At 45.3% G+C, this 25,218-nt stretch overlaps 1 protein-coding gene across 21 annotated transcripts in view; it reads left to right on the forward strand.

Annotated features, from left to right (window-relative positions):
• Positions 1 to 24,837, forward strand: part of Tfdp2 (transcription factor Dp-2) — a 138,780-nt gene extending 113,943 nt beyond the window's left edge. For all 21 annotated transcript variants that reach the window (XM_052717223.1, XM_052717218.1, XM_052717212.1 and 18 more), the window contains 5 exons: positions 1,248 to 1,316; positions 8,011 to 8,162; positions 12,106 to 12,272; positions 18,627 to 18,732; positions 18,942 to 24,837. In XM_052717223.1, the coding sequence (XP_052573183.1) occupies positions 1,248 to 1,316; positions 8,011 to 8,162; positions 12,106 to 12,272; positions 18,627 to 18,732; positions 18,942 to 19,125 (678 nt within the window). In that variant the 3' untranslated portion in view covers positions 19,126 to 24,837. The remainder of the gene's footprint in view (positions 1 to 1,247; positions 1,317 to 8,010; positions 8,163 to 12,105; positions 12,273 to 18,626; positions 18,733 to 18,941) is intronic.
• Positions 24,838 to 25,218: the final 381 nt, after the last annotated feature.

A 25,218-nucleotide genomic window follows, 5' to 3' on the forward strand; every position in this document is an offset into this window, starting at 1 on the left:
AGCTCAAGATAGAGTTCAGAAGTAGAGCTCTTGCCAGGTATGCGTGAGGCCCTAGGTTCTATCTAGGAGTGAGATAGGAGAAGGGAGAGGGAAGGGGCGCCCTGACAAAAAGATTCTCTCCAAAGGAGGGATAGAGTCGATTTTACCAAGGAAATGATCATGGAATTCAGTTTTGACAGAGGAACAAAAGTTTGCCAAATGTTTAAGGGTGAGCAGGGCATTACATAGACCAAGACAGGCACATGAAATTATGCTTATAGCTGAGTGTGGTCATTATATATGACTGTAGAGAAGTGATACAGTAAATTTATGAATGCTAGGCAGTGTAGACCCTTATGGAAACAATGGGAAGCTATTTTTAAAATGCCAGGTCCAACAGTGTGCACCTGTAATCCCAGCACTTGGAAGGTAGAAGCAAGAGGATCACAAGATCCTGTCATGTCTGGGTTATATAGCAACACTATGTCTCCAAAAAAAAATTTTTTTAAATGAAAAACACCTGGTAGGAGGGGAGGGAAATGGTACAGAGAAGGAAGTATTGGGTATGATCTGAGTTAAGTAGTGACAGTGAGATCAGAGAGGCATGTTAGTGAAAGAGTCGGGTGTAGCTTAGCCCAGTTGGATGTGGGCATAACTGACGGGTAGGGACTTAGCCTTTATTCTTACAGCAGTGTCACACAGATGTTCATGTGACTCTTAAGTAATACAAAGGGTATGATGGTTAGTAGAACTATGAAGAGGAGCTCCTAGTGTAGACCAGAGTAGATAAGGAGCAAATGGGAAATAATTTGTTGGGGCAGACAAGAAAGGTGTTTTACTTGATGTGTCAAAGAAGAAGGCATGCTGGATGTGATGGCATAGGCCAGTATACCCAGCACTTAAGAGGTAGAGGCAAGAGGATCTTGGGTCTGAGCCTAGCATGGGCTACATAGGGAAACCCTATCTCAAAATACAACAACAGTGGATGAAAGTCTAACTTCATTTTAAAGATTTGTTTGGGGGCTGGAGAGATGGCTTGGTGGCTAAGAGCAGTTGTGCTGCTCTTGCAGGGGACCAGGTTTCGGGTCCTGACACCCACATAGTAAGTAGCTCAGAACCATCTATAACTCCAGGGGATCTAGTGCCTTCTTCTGGCCTCCAAGGACACCAGACATCAGATACACATGATGTGGAGGTAAAACACTCATAAAATTAAATCTTAAAAAATGATTTAAGGATTTGTTTGTTTTTTATAACATGTTTTAAAGATAGAGAAGCAGAGGCGGATAGAACGGATAAAACAGAAGCGGGCCCAGCTACAAGAACTTCTCCTTCAGGTAATGAACTGGCATATTTTTTCACTACCTTCCTTGCCCATACGGTGTTTCTCTGCTTATTTACTTCTAAAGCCAATGTGTTTTGTGGTTGTAGTACCATCAGGTAGTATCTGGAAGAATACAAATACAGCCCCACCCATCCGCTCATGGATCTTGAATGCATAGCCTTTTGGATGGTCCAGCTGTCACATTTACCCCATCCCTAACTCCCAGGTTCCCACCTGGAGTGCAGTGCTCCCTTTGGGTGCTCATCCTTACCTAGACGTTGGACTGTCAAGGAGTTTTGCTGCTTGTTGTTTTGTCGCTAAGGGGATCTTGTAGAAGTATCGGAGGTGGTGAAGCAGTTATGGCCTGACCTGTAGTCTCCCATCTAGTCTGTACTAAAAGGTCTACATTGTCCTCCACCAGAGGCAGACGTAGAGTCCCTGTGAGAAGCAGGACAAGTCCCACGTACGCTGAGGAAGAATACTTCTGCCCCAAAGGGAAGGCAAAATGAGGAATGAGTGTTGGAAAAGACTATCTCCCCATTGACAGGCAGTAGGCTATGGAATACATCTCGAGAGCTAGCCCAGTTTGTCCTGGAAAAAAATGGCTGTTTTGTGAAACTAGGGACCTGGAGAAAAGGGTTACATGAAATGTCAGGTTTCTGTATCCACCAGGAAGTTCAGGGAGCACCACCTTATAATGTTACCTGGGCTCCTCAAGTTGGACTGGTATTAGGGACCCAGGAGAGGGAAGTCCCAGGACCTGTCAATGTTTAGGTGGGGGAGCTGGTTTCAAGCTATTGTCTTGCTCTCCAGTTATTGCCTTGGCAGTTGGGAAAGGGTTCAGGTAAGAGTAAGACATAATTCTTATAGTTCAGTTCTTGGGACGTTCCCTCCAGAAGTACACTGGCTGGCCACGGAGGAAGCATGTCCTACTTCAGGATGGCTCTACTTCAGGATGGCTCTTCCTTGGGTAGCGCTCTTAACAGCCAGCAGGTTATTATGTCGTTTTTTTTCTTTTACCTCTCCCTTTCCAGGTTCTGTTTGAAATACATTGAGGTAGTGGTCTAGACAGGTGGGGCCAGGCTCGCGTTTGGCTTCGCCACCAGTTTTGCAATTTTCTTTGGATATCTGGAACTGATTGGCTGAAGACTGTGTCTTTCAGGAGGACATCCTCCAAGGACTCTGGTGTTACATTAGTATGTTTTCTAACAGTCTTGGGAGACAAATACTAGGAGATTTACTTTCTCTCTGGGAATGACCTTCAGCTAATAGTAATCGAGACATTTGATCTCCGCTTTCCTTAAATCCTCAGAAATATGATAGAGTGCTTTCTCTTCCAATGACCATGGGGGTGTCTAGATGGATCACTCAGAGGGACCTCCTGGACTCCTCTGGGAACCTGGGCCTGTGAGTCTTGACTCTGGGCCATGTTAGTCAGCACCAGTCGCTAGTGCCCTTTCCTTTACCTTTCTTCATCTAAGGTCAAGGTCTGATCTCAAGTGAGCTTGAAATCTCTCCAGACCATGCTATAAAGGCTGTTTCGATGCCTGAAGGTCTGTATGTACTGATCAAGACTCTCCGTGGAACTATCTAATTCCCTTTTTAATTTCTTTAAGCTCAGCTAACACAAAAAGACTCTAAACATAGGTGGGTCTGAATTCTCCCTTCATCTCTTCCAAGAGAACCATGCCAGGGTCTCGGGGTGAACTTCTTGAGTTCCTCTAGGATATGAAGGGCAGGGTTTGGGGGGAATCAGGGCAGCCAATTTGGGATATATGGAGTTTTGTTTTGGGCTGGTTTTTTGAGACAAAGTTTCTCTGTGTAATAGTCCTGGCTGTCCTGGAACTCGCTTTGTAGACCAGTCTAGCCTTGAACTCACAGAGATCCGCCTCCTGAATGCTAGGATTAAAGGTGCGTGCCTCCATGCTCAGCCAGGGATATGTGGGTTTTGAAGGAGTGAGGACTCAGATGACGGGGTTATAGGGCTAGGTAGGGGGTCTCCTGATTACAGAAGTGCAGAACCAACCACAGAGGCTGTCCAAGGAGCAGGACCTAGATGACAATTGTGGGCCAATTCAGGTAGCCTTGAAGATGAAAGAAAGTTGACCATAGGAGGGAACATTAGTTCATTTTCCCTCTCTTACAGAATTGTCCTGGAACTCACTCTGTAGCCCAGACTGGCCTCAAACTCAAAGATCCACCTGCCTCTGCCTCCCGAGTGCTGGAATTAAAGGCATGCGCCACCACTGCCCGGCTCCTTTGCTTATCTTTATACCATAAACATGGCTATAATTTGTAAATCCTAATTTTTTCCTTCATCTTCTTTCTCTCAAGCCAAACATTTATAGAAGAGGGCAGCCTGGTAGCATTTCTAGAACCAGGTGACTCCAAACTAAATGAAACTCAAGTTATTACTGAAAACAGGAACTTCAGATTTTCTGTAGTCATACAGCTTAGTTCCTCTTAATGGTTCATTTTTATTCCTTTTATCAAATGAGATTTACAAAATAGTCATAGAAAATAAATTATGCAAGATGTCCCTGTACATTAATTTTGTTTGTGTGGCTAAGCTGGTTTGACTTTTCCTAAGATGTCACAACTTATTGTTCATGTGACACAGGTTGACTATTACCTACATGCCACCACCTCCCTTTTATCGTTGTATGTTAGTTACTTTTCTCACATGCCCTAGTTAGATTTAACTATCAACCTGACGCAGCCTAGAGTCTTCTACGAAAGGAATCTCAAAGGATTTCCCAGATCAGATGGCATCTGGGCATGTCTGTTAGGGATTCTCATGATTGTGAATTGATGTAGGAGAGTCCAGCCCACTGTGGATGGAACCATTCCCTGGACAGGTGGTCTGGGACTGTATAAGAAAGCTAAGTGTGGATCTGCAAGCGAGCCAGCAAGTGTCCCTCCATGGTTTCTGCTTCAAGTTTCTGTTAAGCTCACAGAGTGAGAGACTGTAACTTGAAATAAACCCTTTCCTTCCCTGAGCTGCTTTTGGTCAGAGTCTTTTCTCACAGCAACAGAAAGTAGCTGGAGCACCATGTCACTTACTATTGTCGAGACAGTCCCACACAGGCATGCCCAGAAGTCCATCTCAGGTGATTCCCACCAAGCTGACAATTGAGATAAGTAGTTTGACTACATTATACCTATAGATAACTCGTGCCTTACTTTTATGTACATACTTGTCCTTTCCTGCCTTTAAGCCTTTCCATAAGGAACACACTTAATAAAACTGTTCAGCCTCTGGAACAGATGATACTGAGTCTGAAAAGAACAAAAAGCCAAAGGGAATCAATAAAAGGGCAGCAAATAAGGAAATCAGTCCCCAGTACATAGGAGGTGACTTATTTTTACTATTAAAATAACAGTATTGGTTAGGAATGTAACTCAGTGGAGAAGTGCTTGCCTGGTGAGAACAAGGCCTTTGGTTCAATCTCCAGCATTGTAAAAACAAACAAGACTACAATAACAGTATGTTGTAACTGCTTTCATCATCTACGACAATTTTAATGCTGTTAAAAAGTGAGTTGTAAGTATATAGGGACTCTTCCTTATTGCTGTTTATACTCCTCCATATATTACACTTTCCCACAGCATGAGGGCCACAAAGATCAGTACAGTGTCAGAACATCTCCCAAGATAATGTGGTCTCGTTCAATTCTTTCCACTGAATGACTTCTTTTAGTCTTAGGAATCTGATATGACATGAGTATATAGGTATACAAATCAACCATAAATAAATTTATTTCAAGATAATTCTGTGTTAGAAAATAATTTTACCATTTATTAAAGACAGAAGCAGATTTACAATCTCATGATGACTGTGGCTCTTAGTTTTACATAACAGTTGAGGCCAGCACCATAGTGAGTAGGTAGAGACTCTGTGAATGTAAATCTTCTAGTTTCACATAACAGTTGAGGCCAGCACAATAGTTAGTGGGTAGAGACTCTGTGAACGTAAATCTGCTGGACCGAGGTCAGTCCCTAGAATAAATACCACAGTAGGGGAAGGAGAGAACCAACTCCCCGAGGTTGCCCTGGGATCTTCACACACATACAATAAGAGCAATAAATTTCAAAGTTTTTAAGGAGTTAAAGTTTGGCCAAGTACTTGATACTGTAGGTCAGAAAGTATTTTCGACATCTTCCAGAGTTGTTATTTTGATTTTGTAATTGTCAGTGTTGAGAATGTCACTTGGTATAATTACATCACACACGGTAGAAGTATGTTTAGAACATAACAAAAATTACTAAAATTCTGTCCTAATCTCAAGACAGAATTAATTTAATGATGTATTAATCTCAAAAAACTTTGTTATTGTTGTTGTTTTGAGACAGGGTCTCTACATAGCCTCTGCCTGTCCTAGAACTCACTTTTGTAGACAAGTCTGGCCTTAAACTCACAGAGATCTGTCTGCCTCTGCCTCCCAAGTGCTGGAATTTAATATGTGTACCATCATGTGCAGCTCAAGCAACCATTTTTAAAATCAAGCAGTCTAACACAATTTAATCCAAAGATAAACTAATTTTATATCTATATGCTAAGGAATGATGGTAGAAAAATACTACAAGTCTTTGTTTTCCATAATTGATTACACTTTCTACAAGAGCAGGAATCTTTGTAGAGTAAAAACACTGCAATTCATGTTATACAGTCGTCTTAACTGAGGTCTTCCAGGCAGTGATTGCTCACTGCTGCATGGTGTGAGGGCATAAACAGTGCAGAGTGGCCAGGTTGTGTTTTGTGAACCCAAGCTTCAGTTATATTACGCACTACAACACAAGTGAGCACTGAAACACTATAGATTGATGGGGCGGTAGACTTTGAATTAACTTTTTGTCATTATAATACAGAAACCTTTTACTGTTGCCAACTTTTTTTGTAACTCACACATTTATTTACATAATTTCATATGGGATCTCAACCCACAGTCTAAAAAGCTGTGTTCTCACAGGACATGATGGCAGGTCTGTACTCCCAGCACTTGGGAAGTAGAGGCAGAAGGATCAGGAATTGAAGATGATCCTTAGCTACACAGCAAGTTAGAGATCAGCCTGGAACTTACCCATAAATCAGTCTGTCAGTCAGTCACTTCTGACCATCACTCAAAGCTGTGTTCTAGAAGGGAAGAGACGTTATGGAGATGTATTTGACCACTTCACGCTTTTTCTCACTTCCAATTGCAGCACGTTTTCTCTGGATGTTTACATCCAGTTGAGGAATGCATGTAAACTACTTTTGGGTTTTTTTGTTTTTGTATTTATTTATTTCATGTGCATTGGTGTTTTGCCTGCGTGTACATCTGTGTGAGGGCGCTTGATCCTCTGGGCCTGGAGTTACAGACCGTTGTGAGCTGCCATGTGGGTGCTGGGAACTGAACCCGGGTCCTCTGGAAAAGCAACCAATGCTCTTAACCACTGAGCCATTTTTCCAGCCCCCTACTTTTGTTTTTGGGGAACAGAAAATAACAAAGAAATAAAACTTAAATTTGATAATCATAGTGATAGTGGTAGTTTTGATAGTAGTTGACATTGGATATTGGACAGTTAATACTAGAGTAAATTGGTGTTCCTTCTGAATAATTAATTTTATGAGACAATGTTTATTTTCTAAAGAGACAGAAACCAGCCATTTTAAGATAATTTTGTAAATCAAATTTTAGTAAGGCCCCAAACCTGAAGTGAAACAATTCTGAACATAGGTTACTAAGATTTTTTTTTTTTAAAGTAAGGTGAATTTGGGAGTTTTGAAAACCATTGTTTCATGAGCAGATAAAAGAGAGGCAGCCTAATTTTTTTTTTAAACTAGCCATCTTGCCTGATTAATATTAAGGTCACTTTCTTTATCTTTTGAGTAGTAATTATAATGAGCAGTGATAAAGTTCAGATCTTAATATATTTTATTCTTTGTACTGAGCCTCAGTTTCCTCTCAGGAAGTGTCAAGTTGGGGATTCCAGAGGTACTCTGAGGGAAGGTTCTGAGCGATGCAAACCTTAGAAAGCACTGTGGCAGGGATTCAGAACGTCTGCAAGGGCTGGGAACCCACCTTTCTGCAACCAGCAGGGCAGTGCTGCTTCTGTCTGTTTCCTGTTGTGTGTCCCAGATGTCATCATGAGAATAGGTCTAATTTAAAGGAACTGTGTATCTCTGGACCAGATAGAAAAAATGAGGTGTATTTCCCCTGACCTCTGAGGATGTTGTATGAGGTGAGTTGAGCCTAAACTTACTTGGGGTCACTCTAAAGAGAGCTGTTGCCTGTGCTGCTGGCCTCTCCTGTATCTCCGAGAGCCTGTTTCTCTTTGAAATGGAAACCAGAGGCCCCAATATTTACCTTAGTTAGACATCATCAAAATATATGTGTTTTGCCAGATGTGGTGTCTCACGCCTTTAATCCCAGCACTTGGGAGGCAGAGGCAGGTGGATCTCTGAGTTCGAGGATAGCCAGGGCTTCACAGAGAAACCGTGTCTTGAAAAAAAAATATGTGTTTTACTCTTGAAATGTGTTTATTGACCTTAATCACTGTAATTTTTTTTATCATGTTTAACATTTTTATTTGCTAGTATAGATGGGCTGCCTGTTTAAATACTCTAATTTTGAAATAGATATTTAAAATGTGTTAGGTTAATTCATTTACATTCCAAGTCACTTTTTTATATTAAACGACCACCTTTTGTTTATTGAACATTACAGCAAATTGCTTTTAAAAACCTGGTACAGAGAAATCGACAAAATGAACAACAAAACCAGGGCCCTCCAGCTCTGAATTCCACCATTCAGCTGCCATTTATAATCATTAATACAAGCAGGAAAACAGTCATAGACTGCAGCATCTCCAGTGACAAGTGAGTAGGGAACTAGGGGAGGGGACAGGGCTGCCTTCCGTCAACGCTCTTCCATTGTCCACAGCCCTGTAAGACTGGCTTCCATGGGGTATGTGTCCTCAGACATGGGTGCTGTTTTCAGCAAGAATGAGCTCCGTCATGTACCATTCACAGTCCCTTACCCCACATCAAGCTTGCCTGTGACATGTGTGGTGGTACCTGGGCCCAAGCTGTCATGTGTGACACTGTGTAGTCACTGAGCGAGGAACTGCAGTAAGTGAGACCATCACTGAGGGCCCAGGAGGAAGTTGGTTCATTGGTGAGTCACTGTTTCAGTTTCTTATGAAAATATGTCAGACCAGTATGTGACATGAAAGCAGTGTCTCATTTCTTATATCGCACTTAAGTATGCTTCTGTTTGTTATTTATTTGGGTTTTCGTTTGAGAAGGGGTCTCTTGGCCCAGGCTGTCCTCTAACTTACTATGAAGCCATAGATGGCGTTGATTTCATCTTCCTCCAGCACTTCCCACATGCTGAGGTTAAAGGGTGTCTGCTATAACACCCGCTGCTTTGAATGAATAAGTGAATTAATGAACAAATGACCCCTAAAATCCTGGGGAGATGGCAGTGAGAAAGGTGCTTGCTGTAAAAGCAGAGTCCTGAGTTTGGATCTCCCGCCCACGTAACCCTGGGTGTGCCATGCTTTCCTGTAACCCTAGCTGGGGGCAGAGGGGGGGGGGGCACAGGGTAATGATAACAGTGCGGGGAGTTCACTAGGGCGTGCCCAGCCATCCTAGCTCAAACAGTGAACGTCAGGTTCAGTGAGAGAACCTGTCTCAAAAAACTTGGAGAGTGATAGAGGAGGACACTGAATGTCCTCATCTGGCCACCACACATGTGAACACGTAAATCTTTTAAACAATTTAAATAAAAGTGACACAATTCACTTTAGCAAATATGAAGTTGCACTTTTCAAAGTAGAGCATTCGTTGTAGCTTATGCTCCTTTCATGAGGAAGTTAGAGGTGCATAGAGAACAAGAAGGTTTCCGGCTGTGGATTCGAGCTCCTTTCCCTGCCTGCTCCATGGAGCTCTGTTTACAGCCTTGTGAGGATGAATGAGATAATTCTTAAAGATCTCGTTTGTTCCAGCATTTTATAAGTGCTAGTTGCTGTTCTTAGGGACAAGCAGTTTTCACTCTTTTTTTTTTTTTGGTTTTTTGAGACAGGGTTTCTCTGTGTAGCTTTGCGCCTCTCCTGGAACTCACTTGGTAGCCCAGACTGGCCTCGAACTCACAGAGATCCGCCTGGCTCTGCCTCCCGAGTGCTGGGATTAAAGGCGTGCGCCACCACCGCCCGGCCAGTTTTCACTCTTTAAATTTCTTAGCCTCTCTGAGATCTCATTCCTTCCTCCACAGAAATAAAAGTTAGGGCCTGCAAAATGGCTCAGTGATAAAAGTACTTGCTGCCAAACCTGATGACCTGATTCTGATCTTCAAAACCCACACTGGTAGAAGGAGACAACCAACTCTAAAAACTTGTTCATTGGCCTCCACACATGTTCCATAGTACACACACACTGAAATAGTGTGTAAGAATTCAAGAACTAAAAAATTAAGATCAGTTATTTATTTTGCCAATTTATAAAAACTATAGATACATTTACACAATATCTAGTCCAATAAAATGTTACATGACAGAGTTATTCACATCCATAGACGCTACAGAAACCTATGTCTAAGAGGACTATCAATTATCATAACAGAAACGTGTCTAAGAGGACTATCAACATATCATAAGACGTCTTCAAAGTGATTAACATCTTCGGAAGTGACCTATAAATGTCATGCTGTAATTACTCTTACAGTTAGTCTCTTCTTTTTATGAGGGACTGTAACATTCTCTTCTTAGGTTAAAGGGCTTCCACAACTGAACATGTAGTACATAACCTGTAAACCCAGTACTTGGAAGTTGAGCAGAAGGGTTGCTATGAGTCGGCCAGCATTGGCCAGCTAGGAGAACTGCATAAGAGAGACCTGCCTAAATAAATAAATTTTGAAGAATTAAAAAATGTCAGGAAAATTTGGAACCATTGACCTTAGCAGTTTATGGACACTGTGCACCCAGGCTGATCTGTTTTGGTTCTGTGCCTTGGGTGGTCACTGACTCATGCCTTGCCTGGCATCCCTTCATGGAGCAGCTTGTACACACTTGTTATTTGAGGTAGGTCCGTAATCTTGTCTGTCAGTTACTTTGGTGAAGCAATCTTACCCTTAATTAGCCAGGAGGCTTTCCCACAATGAAATTAACTTTATAAAGCCATCTGCATGTAAAAATGCCTGAAATCATCCCTCTGGCAAGTACCCACTTCCAGTTAATTGTGAGCTTGTTAATATACTTTATTCAGACTCAGACTTCAGCTTCTTGCTGTAAGTGTAAGTTTTGCCCTGGTTTAAGATGTACTGTAAGTCTCAACATTACACATTTTTACCGTGACAAGTTAAAACCCACTATTATTCAGAACCTGTACCAGAACAAACAGTCCAGAACTGAGGCCTGTGCATGGAGGCCTCAGGCCTGGCTAGAAGGACTAAGATCTGCCCTTCCACAGAGTATTTGCTGGGGTCAAGCTTAGGCTGCTTCTTGCTGGCCCTTTCTTTGCTTCTGGGTGTGCTGTGTAGCTAGACATCTAAACTGACTACTTTTCAAGAACATTCTGATAGGTGCTATGTACTTTATATGTGGTTCTTTTACTTGTGATAGATTCTCACTCCATAGACTAGGCTGGACTAGAACTTTTGTAACCTTAAAGATGGCTTTAAACTCATAGGAATCATCCTGCTGTAACCTTCCAAGTAATGGCATTACAGGCATGAACCACCATACTGAGCTCTGTGACACTTGCTTAAGATATTATTCTTAGCTCCACAAGACAGGAGTTGGCTGGGTTCACCTTGTTAAAATTGTCTTCCATTTAATTCAAGTATGCTCAGTTCAAGTGCCTGAAGTCCCAACTACCTAAAAGGATCCCTGAGTCCAAGAGTTCAGACCAAACTGTGCAGTGTGGCACAACCTCATCTCCAAACAAAGGAGAAAGCTTTTAGGATTGACTTGAGTATGTGTGGCTAGCTGTTGACTCAGGGAAACTAATTGGGCATTCACTCTGTTTCCTTGAGGCTAACAAGCCAGTCTACTGAAGACCACAATAAGTAAATTAAAGAAGCGAGGCACAGGTTGTCAGGCCATTCATAGCTCCTCTGTGGCACCAAACCCCATACTTCCTTTCTTTTCCTTCACTTTTGTTTGCTTTTTGGGTTGTTTTGTTTCGTTGAGACAGGGTTTCTCTATGTAGCCCTGGCTTGTCCTGGTACTTGCTCTTGTAGACAAGGCTGGACTTGAACACAGAGATCTGCCTGCCTCTGTCTCCTGGATGCTGGGATTAAAAGCATGCACTACCACCACCTGGCCTCCTTTATTTCTTTTTTAAAAATAATTATTAAATTTATGTATTTAGGGATGCGTGTGTGTGTGTGTGTGTGTGTGTGTGTGTGTGTGTGTGTGTGTGTGAGAGAGAGAGAGAGAGAGAGAGAGAGAGAGAGAGAGAGAGAGAGAGAGGGAGGGAGGGAGAGGGAGAGGGCGAGAGCGAGATTGAGATCTGGGGAACTAAACTCAAGTTATCAGGGAGAGAGAGGGAGAGGGAGAGGGCGAGAGCGAGATTGAGATCTGGGGAACTAAACTCAAGTCATCAGGGAGAGAGAGGGAGAGGGAGAGGGAGAGGGCGAGAGCGAGATTGAGATCTGGGGAACTAAACTCAAGTCATCAGGGAGAGAGAGGGAGAGGGAGAGGGAGAGGGCGAGGGCGAGATTGAGATCTGGGGAACTAAACTCAAGTCGTCAGGGCTGGCGTCTGGCACGCACCTGCAGAGCCGGCTCACTTGCCCTCCCCGTCCTTGCCTTATTTTGCAGATTTGAATACCTTTTTAATTTTGATAACACCTTTGAGATCCATGATGACATAGAAGTACTGAAGCGGATGGGAATGTCCTTTGGTCTGGAGTTAGGCAAATGCTCTCTGGAAAACCTGAAAATTGCCAAGTCGCTGGTTCCGAAGGCTTTGGAAGGCTATATCACAGGTATGCTGGAGATGCTGACACACTCCTGATGGCGTCAGACTCACTTGGTAAACATTCTCCCAGAATCAGTCCTAGCTTCACTTCGGGGAGTTCTTTGATACTTTATATAATAAACTTGTGACTTTTGTTTTTTCAAAAATTGGTGATTTTTAGAGGATTACAAACTTAACATCTATACAATATATATTATACAAAAACATGGCTGACTCATCACTAAGTCTAGGTCTACAATGATGTATTTTCTCTGTAATTCTGAGTGTTTAAGTAGAGTCTTATAAAGCTTTTAAATGAAAGATTGATAGAAGTTTGGTTTTGGGTTTTGTTTGTAATTCTCTCTCTTAGGAGACCTTAGAGTAGTTTACAAAAAAAAAAAAAATAGATGTACCTGTTTTATGATTTTTATTTGTGCTCTGATAAATAAAGCTCACCTGGAGATCAGAGGGCAGAGCTAGCCACTAGTTAAGCATAGAGGCCAGGCAGCGGGGGCACACACCTTTAATCCCAGCACTTGGAAGGAAGCAGGAAGATCAGGAGTTAAGGCCACCCTGGGCTATAGGAGATTGAATCAACCTAAAGAGAAACAGCCAGTCAGTCAGTGGTGGCTCACACCTTTAATCCCAGCACTCAGGAGGTGGAGACAGGAATATAAGGTGGGTGGAGACAGGATCTCCCCATTCAGTCTGGTGGCTGGCTGCTCTGCTTCTCTGATCTCCAAACAAGCTTTATTTGTCAGAACACAAACAAAATATCATAAAACACATACCTCACCTCACTTTAATAGAATGCTGTGTTTATCTATTCAGTAGATCGGAATTCACGGAGCAGAAATGTCTTAATTTTCTGTTGCTGTGATAAAACACCATGACCAAGGCAGTTTACACCTTGCTGATCCCCCCCCCATGCACTGCTCCTGCTCCCTTTTCCTCCTCACTGATCCCCCCCATGCACTGCTCCCTTTGCTCCTCCTCACTGACCCCCCCCATGCACTGCTCCTGCTCCCTTTGCTCCTCCTCACTGACCCCCCCCATGCACTGCTCCTGCTCCCTTTGCTCCTCCTCACTGATCCCCCCCATGCACTGCTCCCTTTGCTCCTCCTCACTGACCCCCCCCATGCACTGCTCCTGCTCCCTTTGCTCCTCCTCACTGACCCCCCCATGCACTGCTCCTGCTCCCTTTTCCTCCTCACTGACCCCCCATGCACTGCTCCTGCTCCCTTTGCTCCTCCTCACTGACCCCCCCCCATGCACTGCTCCTGCTCCCTTTGCTCCTCCTCACTGACCCCCCCCATGCACTGCTCCTGCTCCCTTTGCTCCTCCTCACTGATCCCCCCCATGCACTGCTCCTGCTCCCTTTGCTCCTCCTCACTGACCCCCCCCATGCACTGCTCCTGCTCCCTTTGCTCCTCCTCACTGATCCCCCCCATGCACTGCTCCCTTTGCTCCTCCTCACTGACCCCCCCCCATGCACTGCTCCTGCTCCCTTTGCTCCTCCTCACTGACCCCCCCCATGCACTGCTCCCTTTGCTCCTCCTCACTGACCCCCCCATGCACTGCTCCCTTTGCTCCTCCTCACTCCCCCCCCATGCACTGCTCCCTTTGCTCCTCCTCACTGATCCCCCCCATGCACTGCTCCTGCTCCCTTTGCTCCTCCTCACTGACCCCCCCCATGCACTGCTCCCTTTGCTCCTCCTCACTGACCCCCCCATGCACTGCTCCTGCTCCCTTTGCTCCTCCTCACTGACCCCCCCATGCACTGCTCCTGCTCCCTTTGCTCCTCCTCACTGATCCCCCCCCATGCACTGCTCCTGCTCCCTTTGCTCCTCCTCACTGACCCCCCCCATGCACTGCTCCTGCTCCCTTTGCTCCTCCTCACTGACCCCCCCCCATGCACTGCTCCTGCTCCCTTTGCTCCTCCTCACTGATCCCCCCCCCATGCACTGCTCCTGCTCCCTTTGCTCCTCCTCACTGACCCCCCCATGCACTGCTCCCTTTGCTCCTCCTCACTCACCCCCCCATGCACTGCTCCTGCTCCCTTTGCTCCTCCTCACTGACCCCCCCCATGCACTGCTCCTGCTCCCTTTGCTCCTCCTCACTGATCCCCCCCCATGCACTGCTCCTGCTCCCTTTGCTCCTCCTCACTGATCCCCCCCCATGCACTGTTCCCTTTGCTCCTCCTCACTCACCCCCCCATGCACTGCTCCTGCTCCCTTTGCTCCTCCTCACTGACCCCCCCCATGCACTGCTCCTGCTCCCTTTGCTCCTCCTCACTGATCCCCCCCCCATGCACTGCTCCTGCTCCCTTTGCTCCATGGTCTCTGGCATGCATCTTGCTGTTTCATTAGCCTCATTGAACTGGAAGTCCAGCAGTGTCTGAATAAAGGGCTTACTCAATAAATCACCAGAAGTTTTTTTCACTTATTCCCAATGGAAAGGTTCAGGGCGATTAGCAGGCTCTGGTTTGATCTCTTTTTGACCTCATTTGCAGACTGGGCTACAGATTTTCCTGTCAGTTCAAAGGGACATGTGCCTTTAGTGTGAAAGGGAGGGAATGGCCCTTGGACAAGAGTGTGAGAACCACTGTGCAGAGCCTGTAATAATGTGAAAGAAATGTGGCCTTTTCAGACCCATTGTAGAGAAGAGATACAGTCTGTAATGCTCACAGCTGAATAGCTGTGACCCAGCAGAGGGTTTCCACAGTTCTGTATACCAATTCATATTCAGCACAGGATTCCAGGTCTGAATTTCATCTTGTTCAGACTTGTTCTTATTAAATGTATTCACAATCTGCTATTCTTCTTAGAATTGAAGTCTTTTTTTTTTTTTTTCCTCACAGCTGCCTTAGCTTGTGAAGAAAAGAGCTCAGGAGGCCAATCTAAAGTTAATGTAGTCATTTAGTGTACGGGAACAGTCTCTCGGTGGCTAGACAGAATTCTTAGTACATACAGGTCCATGGTTTTTGCACAATAATTACAAAAATAATACAGTAAAGGGGGTGGGGAGATGTCTGAGGGGGCAGGAGCACTGCTGGACCTGAGGGTCATCCTCGAAACCCACGCAAAAAGCCGAATGGGATAGTGTGCATCTTTATCTCGGGATTCCTGCAGTGGGAGGAGGGAGTAGAGACAGATTGGCCAGAGGTTCACAGAGCAGCTGCGAGCATGCCGTGCAGCAACAGAAACAAAAGACCCTGCCTCAGCCAGCTGGACGGCAGGAGCCAACTCCCAGAGTCCGCTGACTTCCACAAGCATGCCATGGCACGCACATACCCCCCCACACACAAGTTCAAGGGCTGCCAGGATGGTTTGGTGGGTAAATGTCTGCTGCCAAGCCTGGCGACCTGAGTTTGATCTCCAGGACCTACATGTTGGAAGGAGAGAGCCAACTGCTCAAGTTGTCCTCTGACCTCACACGGGTCAACTGCCCTCTGACCTCACCTCACACGGGTCAGCTGTCCTCTGACCTCACCACACACGGGTCAACTGCCCTCTGACCTCACCACACACGGGTCAGCTGTCCTCTGACCTCACCACACACGGGTCAACTGCCCTCTGACCTCACCACACACGGGTCAACTGTCCTCTGACCTCACCACACACGGGTCAACTGTCCTCTGACCTCACCACACACGGGTCAACTGCCCTCTGACCTCACCACACACGGGTCAACTGCCCTCTGACCTCACCACACACGGGTCAACTGCCCTCTGACCTCACCACACACGGGTCAACTGTCCTCTGACCTCACCTCACACGGGTCAACTGTCCTCTGACCTCACCACACACGGGTCAACTGTCCTCTGACCTCACCACACACGGGTCAACTGCCCTCTGACCTCACCACACACAGGTCAACAGAAATAAAAATAGTGAAAGGGAGTGTACATTTAAAAGTACAATAAAAGCTTATTTAAACAAACTCTATTTTCTGAGTATGCATTGGGGTTTGCCTTATAATGTGAGGGCCCCACCCCACCCCAAGATAGGTTTTCTCTTTGTAACCCTGGCTTTGTAGACCAGGATACCCTCAAACTGAGAGATCTGCCTCCTATACCTCCCAAGTGCTGGGATTAAAGGTGGGCACCACCATGCCCAGTTGTAGATGGAAGTTTCTCCAGTCCTACCCGGCCCCAAGGTCCAGACAAATCTCTCTTACCTGTGGTCCTGCAGCTGCTTATAAAATAATTACTCAGAGGCTTATATCAATTACAAACTGTATGGCTCAAGGTTCTTGCTAGCTAGCTCTTATAACTCAACCCATTTCTATTAATCTATATATTGCCATGTGGCCGTGGCATTACCGGTCTGCATGCATTTGTTGCTCCTTGCGCGCGGCTGGTTCCCATCTCTCCCAACTCTACCCTCCTTCCCTCTGTATATCTTCTTGGATTTCCTGCCTGGCTGTAAGCTTTCTTGCCATAGGCCAAAGCAGCTTTATATATTATCCCATGGGAGCCACACATATTCACAGTATACAGAAAGACCCAGTGATGTGAGATCTTTTTTTAATACTGTGTTTCTAAAGCTTTTACTGTCTATTAAAGTCAGTGTTGGCCAGGCGTGGTGACACACGCCTTTAATCCCAGCCCTTGGGAAGCAGAGGCAGGTGGATCTCTGTGAATTCAAGACCAGCCTGGTCTACAGAATGAGTTCCAGGACAAGTGGGGCTGTTACATGGGAAAACCCTGTCTCGAAAAACTGAAAAAGAAAAGTCAGTGTTGAGAGAAGCTATATACGTTCATTCATTAATTCTGAGGTCCCTAGACATTCAGGTTACAGTTTTCTCTGAGCTAACATTCTAGACAGGGGCATCCTACAAGGACCAGTGCAGTAAGAACGGGTCTGCTGTGAGGGGAGAAGCATGGCATGTGCAGGGAAAAGGAGATGCCAGGACATGCCCTTCTGGTTTCCTGCGAGCTGAAACACCTCATGTCTGTCTCACCTTTACTCAAACCATGATTGCAGACCTGGAGAGATGGCTCAGCAGTTAAGAGCATGGGCTGCTCTTCCAGAGGACCCAGGTTCAGTTCCCAGCACCCACATGGTACCTTACAACCATCTGTAACTTGAGTTCCAATGAATCTAATGCCTTCTTTTGGCCTCCATGGGAACTAGGCATGAAACTGGTACACAGATCTGCATGCAGGCAAAATACCCATACCCATAAAATAAATTTTAAAAAATGACTGCATTATAAAAATTACCACATTGAAAGCACACCTTTTAAAATAAGACTATTTTGAATTGTAAAGCAAATGACACCCAAGGTGGGGGTGGAGGCGAACCTAGTCAGGACAAACCATAGATCACTGATGAGCAACTGTAGTGAGTTCACCCGAGTAGACCTAAAAAGGCAGAGCCATGGGCTGGGGAGCTGGTGCAGCTGGTGACGTGCTTGCTGTGTAAGCACGAGACCAACTGTAGTCAGTCTCCAGCCCCTGTGGGAAAAGCCAGGTGTGCTGCTGTAGGAGTGTACCCAACCCAAGGGACACAGCTGGGAGGGTCCCTGGGGCTTGCTGGCCTGCTGGCCTACCCTGACCAGCAAGCCCCGAGTCTTATCGAGAGACCCTGTCTCAGCAACGCATCTGCACACATGTGTGCACACACCATCCATGTGCACAATGTGAGGGTGAGGGAAGGGTGACAAGAGTGGGGGCATGATCCATAAGCTGTGTGTTCTAAGGCATTCCTGATTGTTGTGTCTATCCAATCCTGGCTTTGGCTGTTAATTTCACAGTCATAGTCTTTCATGGTAAGGACACCAGATGTGCAAGATAGTCCACATTCTGACCACATGCTTACTATACCCAGTAGGCTACCTTGTCAGGTCTTCCATAAAGAAAAAGGCTAGAGGACAGCCCAGTAGTTAAGAGTGCATACTGCCCTTGCGGAAGACATGAGTTCAGTTCCTGTTGGGCAGCTCACAGCTCTGCGGCAGGACAGTCCAACATTTCTTTCCTCCATGGGCACCTCATGTACATATACTCCCACTTAGGCTTTCACAAACACACATATACATGATTTAAAAATAATAAGCTAAGTCTTGAAAAAAAAGAACCATTCAACTAAAAGGAGTCAGTGATAGTTTTACTTGGAATTCTTTCTCCCTGAAGTCTGCCTTCCTGTATTCTTTCCATTCTTGTTCAAGAATTTATTTGTGCCCCCACCCCACCCCCTAAAATGATGAAGAACACCAGGTTCTTCACAGGGCAAGAGAACTGTCCAGCTATACCAAGACATAACCCATGCTTACTTCAGACCACAGCAGAGGAGCCACAGAGTTCAGAGACCACATTTTCTTTCTTTCTTTCTTTCTTTCTTTCTTTTTTTTTTTTTTGTGTGTTTGTTTTATCTTACAGATATCTCTACAGGACCTTCTTGGTTAAATCAGGGACTCCTTTTGAACTCTACCCAATCAGTTTCAAATCTAGACCTGACCACTAATGCCACCATGCCCCAGTCAAGGTATGTATTGTTTTCAAGGTGAGAAAAGCAAGCCACAGAGAGCTGCCTCTCCTGTGGAGAGCTAGGGAGGTGGTGCTGCTGCAGCAGGTGGGTTAGGTTTGTAGGTCCCCCCACTGGACCTCCTTCCTGTTTTTATTCTTGTCTGTGCAAAAAGAAAAGAAATGTCCGCCCTGCATTAACGAACCTGTGTGTTCCAACTTACTCACCAGTGTAAGCCAAGGCTTGTGCTTGGATGCTGAAGTGGCCTTAGCAACCGGGCAGTTCCCTGCCCCAGACAGTCACCAGTCCAGCAGTGCGGCCTCTCACTGCTCCGAGTCCCGTGGCGAGACCCCCTGTTCATTCAACGAGGAAGATGAGGAAGATGAGGAGGAAGATTCCTCCTCCCCAGAATAAAGACAGGAGAAAACTCATGTTTTAATATTGATGCTCATGTGTGTCTTTAGTGTGAGCTCTTGTGTTTTGAAATGATTGCTTCCGTCTTTGCCTTTGTTTGCATTTGTGTTTAGTGAGAACTAGAGAAACACAATAAGCAAAGTCCATGAAGGCCGAGATGATTGAAATGAAAGTTAACCTAGCGTGGATGAAAACTGAGCAGCACAGCAGTGGCTTCATTGCCAACAAAGCATGCTTTCTGCAGAGAGAACGGCAGTGAATGAAGTTTGTTTTCAGGGAGGTGGGTTTGAAGACCCCACAGTGTGGGAGCATTTAGACTTGAGATTGCTGCCGGGAACAGTACGCAGTGATGGTGTTCTCTCCCTTGTTGGGCTGTCTTACATAGGCAGGAGTGATCTTGAATGTCCCAGTGGGTGTAAGGTGAGGGATGTAGATTGCAGTCCTTGTGGCCTGGGGAGCGCAGATGAACTGCTGAGCTAGTCGGAAGTCTAGCTGAGGTGTTTCATGCATCTGCTGCCTTAGCTTCTAGAAGGGAGAGAGCGCTAACTAACTTTTAAGTACCTAGATGACGTTTAGAATCATTTACGGTAAACTGAAGTGACCGTTTGTCAATGCATTGGTGCATAGGAGTTTCTAGGGCTCCTTCTGGAAGCCAAAATAGAATAGCATTTCCATGTGCATTACAAACCTCGCCAGCACTGCCTTTTGCCAGCATTCTAAATTTGGAGTTTTACTGAGAGGGAAACTGTATTTATAGTTTTAATCAAAGCTATGCATTTCATACAGCTTTTTAATTCACAATGAAACAAAGAAGCAAATTCTTTGACCAAATTGCTTGTCTATAGCTGTCTGCAGTACTGTATGATTTTACCCATGTGCAATTTGTGAAAATGAACCAAATGTCATTACTTTTGTCTTTATTTCAAGAATATGAACATCATTGTTCTCTTATACATGTTATCTTTTTCATATTTTAATTATCAAAATGACCTTATCAGATTTATTCCTGGGTAAATTGCATTTCAAACTAACTCAATATTCAGTGTTTTTGTTAAAACCTTGAACACTCCAGTTGACTGCATCCATGCTAGCGTGATGTGTCATATGTGGTTTCAAAGCCAAAGATGCCATGAGACTACTACAGTATGTCTGTGATTTCTGCTCCTCTCAGTAGGGGAGCGGCGGGTATCCACTGCCAAGCCAAACCCAACTTATCAACACATAAGACCTTGAAGCGGGGAGGGGAGGGAATGGTAGGAGAATCCATCTGAAACCAGCTCTAGTCACATGGGTTTGTCTGATCCTGTGTCTCTGGCTTCTGTGGGTCCCGCACCAGGTGCAATCTCAAATGCTGCTCTTTTCAGTCCTGTGCAGGAAGCTTGAGCTTTTTTTTTAAGGAAACGCTTTGGTTGCCTTACATGTTCTGAGGTCATTAACCCTGATAGGAGTGCACAGGTCCAGCTCAGATGCCTTTGAGAGGAAACTCTGTGTCAGAAGGAAGCTGTAGTACAAGCCCGAGGTTCAAGGGGCACAAAGGTCCTGTCCTGTTTCAGAGTTTTGTGTTGGCATGAGTTCTAGAACATACATCTTAGGCTGTCAGAACAAAGTGATCCAGAATGCAACAGGGGCTACCTCCTTTTATCACTACCATGTCTGTCTATACTTAAGGGAGCCTAGCAGAGACCTGGAGAGGTCAAAGGTAACAGTTGCTTTTTTAATCTTCAAAATATTGAGCTACTGGGGTCCTAAGATGTTTCAGAACTTAAAGCAAATGCATGCATTACACCCTTTACCAGGCAGCATAATCGTTGCAAGAGTTCTCAAGGAACTTTCCAGTTTATCTCATCCCTGCTGCTGTATGCTTTACATTGACAGAACACGGGCTTTAAAAGGGCAATCCTGCTGGGCATGTTGTATGTCTCTAACGCCAGCATTTGGGAAATGGAGGCAGAAAGGTTAGGACTTAAATGTCAACCTTGGCTACATACTGAGTTCAAGGCCAGTCTGGGCTACAAGAGATCCTTGTCTGGAGTGGGACAACCAAAGATTCAGTCTTCTCAGTCTTTGTGTGCCCCACCTTTGGCCATCCTAGCTACCACTGTGTTGTCAAGAGTGGTCCTGTACCTCTGTTATGTACGTCTGAGGACATCTGAGATCGTACCGCTGTGGTCATCAGTTGCTGCTGGTGTGACACTTTACCTGGGGAAAAAGTAGGCTGAACCGAGAGTAGTAACACTTACTTGTAATCCTACATAGGCAAAAGGGTCCCCAGAGGTTTGAAGCCAGCTAGGGCTACAAAATGAGATCATGTTGGGGGGAAGAAAAAAGGGAAGAGCCTAAATTGAGATGTTGAAAAGGATGAACTCTGGTCTTCATTATCTCCCCTAAACATATCCCTCTGGGTCCAATAACACCAAATCATAATGCCGGAATCAAAATGGAAGGGAAAAGTTAAATTGTGGTCACAGCATCTGGCTTCTTTGTGGGAGGGATACACAGGTTCCTTGCACCTAAAGGTGCTGGGCACACTGCTTATGTGTTCAAGAGACTTTCCCTCTTGAGGTCCCATTTCTCAAGTGTATAGCAGCACTGTGGTCAGTCCTCACTCTTCTGATCACATGGGCAGCTGGCTCTGGGCCTGCACACTCCCAGAAGAACAGTTTCACCAGGCTACACAGCTGCTCAGGCCCTCAGTGCTTAGCAGGCTCCCCTTCACCTATCCCCTGCGGAAGTCTGTCTGTTCAGTGTTTGCATTGTGCCTTACATAGGAAGAAAGGGACTCAACAGAATCCTACTCCGTCTTAAACAGTCCCCCAGAAAATGGGCTCATGGCCAACGTGTTCTGCATCTTTCTTATTTCATTCTTTTGAAGAAGTGGTAGGGAGAAAAATCTGCCATTTTGCCAGAATGCATGAGGATAACTCCTATTAGCAAAATTTATAATTAAGGCAGTAGCAGTACTGTATCATTTTTGGAAGACAATCCCCAACTGTCCTCAGAATATCCCTATCAGATAATCCAGATGAAGAAATGGCCCACTGTATCCCTGCATAGCTTCCTAATTCTGCTTTCTAAATCTAAACCAACTTCTTGTCAGAAACAGCAGAGCTGTTACAAGTACAGTGTGATTTATGCCCTGAGACAGCCTAAACAGAGGGGTGTGTGTGTGTGTGTCAGACAGACAGACAGACAGAATAAGCAGATGACAGGCAGGAATGGCCTCAGCTGCTTGTGCTGTAACCACACCAGAGCAGGAAGCCTGGTCAGTTTTATAAGCTCACTTCCCAACAAAATGGACTTCCTTATTCACTAAATCTGCTGCAGAAGGCTTTGAAATTTTCCTCCTTAGTGGTAAGCATTGGGCAGGGTTTGTTTTGCGGGGAGGGTGTTAAAATATCAAATTTAGCTGGCTGTAGTATGGACAGGCCAAGTGAGGACTGAAGCAAAACCACAAAGTTCTCAGTCAGCCTCATGACCTTGAACCTACACTGCAGGCCAGTGATCTGAGATGGAGAATGTACATGTATTAAGTTGCAGATACATAAAGATGTGGATTGTGAACTGAACACATGGAAAACGATCCTCATGATGCATATGGACTGGCTTTGGTGAAATACGGACTAGATACCTAAGACCCAGCTTCCCAATGGGGTGTCCCATTTCTCTGCTCCTTGGGCAATTGCCTCCAAGCACTCATGCTCATTAATACATAGTTTTTGAAGACTAACATGCATGTCACCTAAGTGATCCTCAGAACGTGCCTTCCAGCTCACTAATTCGGTTCACCTATGTCTTGTTAACCTATACTTGAGCCAAACACTAAAGGGGGAGCCTAATGTGACAATTCTTCCTGTAATCTTTTTATTGCTAAAAAGCCTTTATTAATTATAATAAGCCTCAGGAAGTAGCCTCATACATACTAGCAAAATACCTGAAGTTACAGTTAGTTTGTAGGATCCAGTCTTCCCGCATTCATCTATGTTCACAATGTACTAAGGGGGGGGGAGGGGAAATAAGGACAAAACTTTGGCATGTCATGTTTCCTAGGAGTCCCTGACAGGTGCCAGCACTGACCTGGTAGGTGGCCACTCCTCGTGGTGTTGAGTCAGGAGGAAAGCTCCCGGTTTTTATATTAAACACACACACACACACACACACACACACACACACACACACACACACACACCCCTATAGAACCAGTGCCTTGGTCTCTTATCCTAGCAGAGTGGATCTTAGTCTTCCCTGCTTAGAAAGCTACTTAGACGCCATTGCAGTGGAGAGTCCGGGTTTGTGTCTTCTCTACTAGGGTCTCAGAAAGGGAGACGGCATCCCTGGGGACCCACTCACTCAGAGACGGAAGTGTGCAGAGCTTCATGGCCCAGTGTCCCTTAGCCTCTGTAGCAGTCTGGTCCAGTCGGTCACTTCCCTCAGGGTATCGTCACCTACTGTAAAGCACACCTTCACCAGGCGCCATTCAGACAACTCCAGTCTTGCCAAATGCCAAGAGATTCTGAGGAACCTGAGGGATCTCTTCTCCCAAGCGCTATCATGCACTGTCAGCTTGGGGCCTCTCAGGACTCTAGGTGCAGATGGTCACAGTCACAAGAGACCCTCCCCAGGCCAGGGCCATTTCTTCTGGACATTGGTAGGGGCTTGAGAGGTGGAGTTGCCATCTGGGCCATAGTGGCTTGTTTCCAACCAAATTATTTGGACTTTTCAGAAGCCGTCACTTTGCCATGCTTGACTTCAAACCCAACTGCTCCTCCTCAGACATCGTCCGAATATAAAAAGTGTTCTAGTTTTGCATGTCCACACTCCTCAGGTCAGTTTTGTTTTGTCATACTTACGTATCTCCAGTGATCCAGCTACTTCTCTAGGAAAGTGGCTTCTCCGCAGTGTGCTGTTCTGTGTTCCACTAGTACTAGGACAACATTCTGAGAAAGGGGACCAGTCCTCCACCTGCTCTGGTTGTTAGCCTGAGTTCTGGGACACCCGCCCCCCCCCCCCCCATCAGTGCTGTAAAGCAGCTGGGTGCCCTGTTTACCCTGCCACACTTTACCTGGACAGCAGGGAGGAGATGGCCTACATCACCCAGTGGCTCTTTTTCCATTTGGAGACGCTTCGCTCTGCTCATGTGCTGCTCGCCACTGTCTCCAGAAAAGTGTGACTTTGCTATTTTTCTGCATGAAGCAGACGCTGGTGTCATGCCCTAAGTAGTTAAGAAGAAAATGCAAACCACATCTCGGCTGCCTATTAGAGACTTTCCTTCCTAGATTGAGTACACAGGCTAATATATTATTTTGTAGTATCTCAAACTTTGCATAAATACTATTATTTTTGTATGGAATTTTTTATAGAAGAGCTATTTCTGTATACTTATTTCTGTGTTTTTTGAAATGCCTTCCAGTAGGTAACCAACAAGTCTTAAGCAGTGTTCCTCTGTGGGTGGCTCAGGGACCGCCTACCCAGAAGAGACAGGGAATTTCAATTTAAAATTTAAATCACTCCCTGCACACACTCCAGACAGAAGCTCAGGGTGTGCCTAGGAAGCATTAGTTTTAATAAGCTCTGAGTGATTTTTTTCATCAATTCACACATCTTTGTCCATAATGTAAAAGAAGAAACATCTGAAATGAATATGTTGAGCTTGAGAAAAATTGTATCATACTATTCTGTGATTTGAGATACAGAAAAATAAATAATTTGAAATGATGTTGGTGTCATCGTTAATGGCTCCTGGGGGGTGAATATCCCAGCCTCACACTGTTCTAGGACTAAAACCTTCATTCAGCCAACGAGGAGATGCAAGGCTCATTCTCCTTTGCCCTGGTTCTGGGTCTCTGCAGGGCTCCCCCAACATCAAAGCAAGCTTTGATGCATGGGACTGGCTGAGGCCTCTGGCAACAGCATCAGCGGGCCCCTCGGCTTCCACTCCCCAGCTTCGAAGAAGCTCCTAGGGCTCCCCAGGGTACCCCACAATGCATAGTGCCTGTACTGCCTGGGAAGCATTCTGTCGGCATTAGAAAAACAGCAGCCAATTGTGGTGTCCCCAAGTACACTATCATTTGGCCTCAGGGTTCACCTCAGCATCTC

This window comes from Peromyscus californicus, unplaced genomic scaffold (assembly GCF_007827085.1).
Source record: "Peromyscus californicus insignis strain IS unplaced genomic scaffold, ASM782708v3 Scaffold_11__1_contigs__length_118956290, whole genome shotgun sequence".
NCBI classification, from domain to species: Eukaryota; Metazoa; Chordata; class Mammalia; order Rodentia; family Cricetidae; genus Peromyscus; species Peromyscus californicus.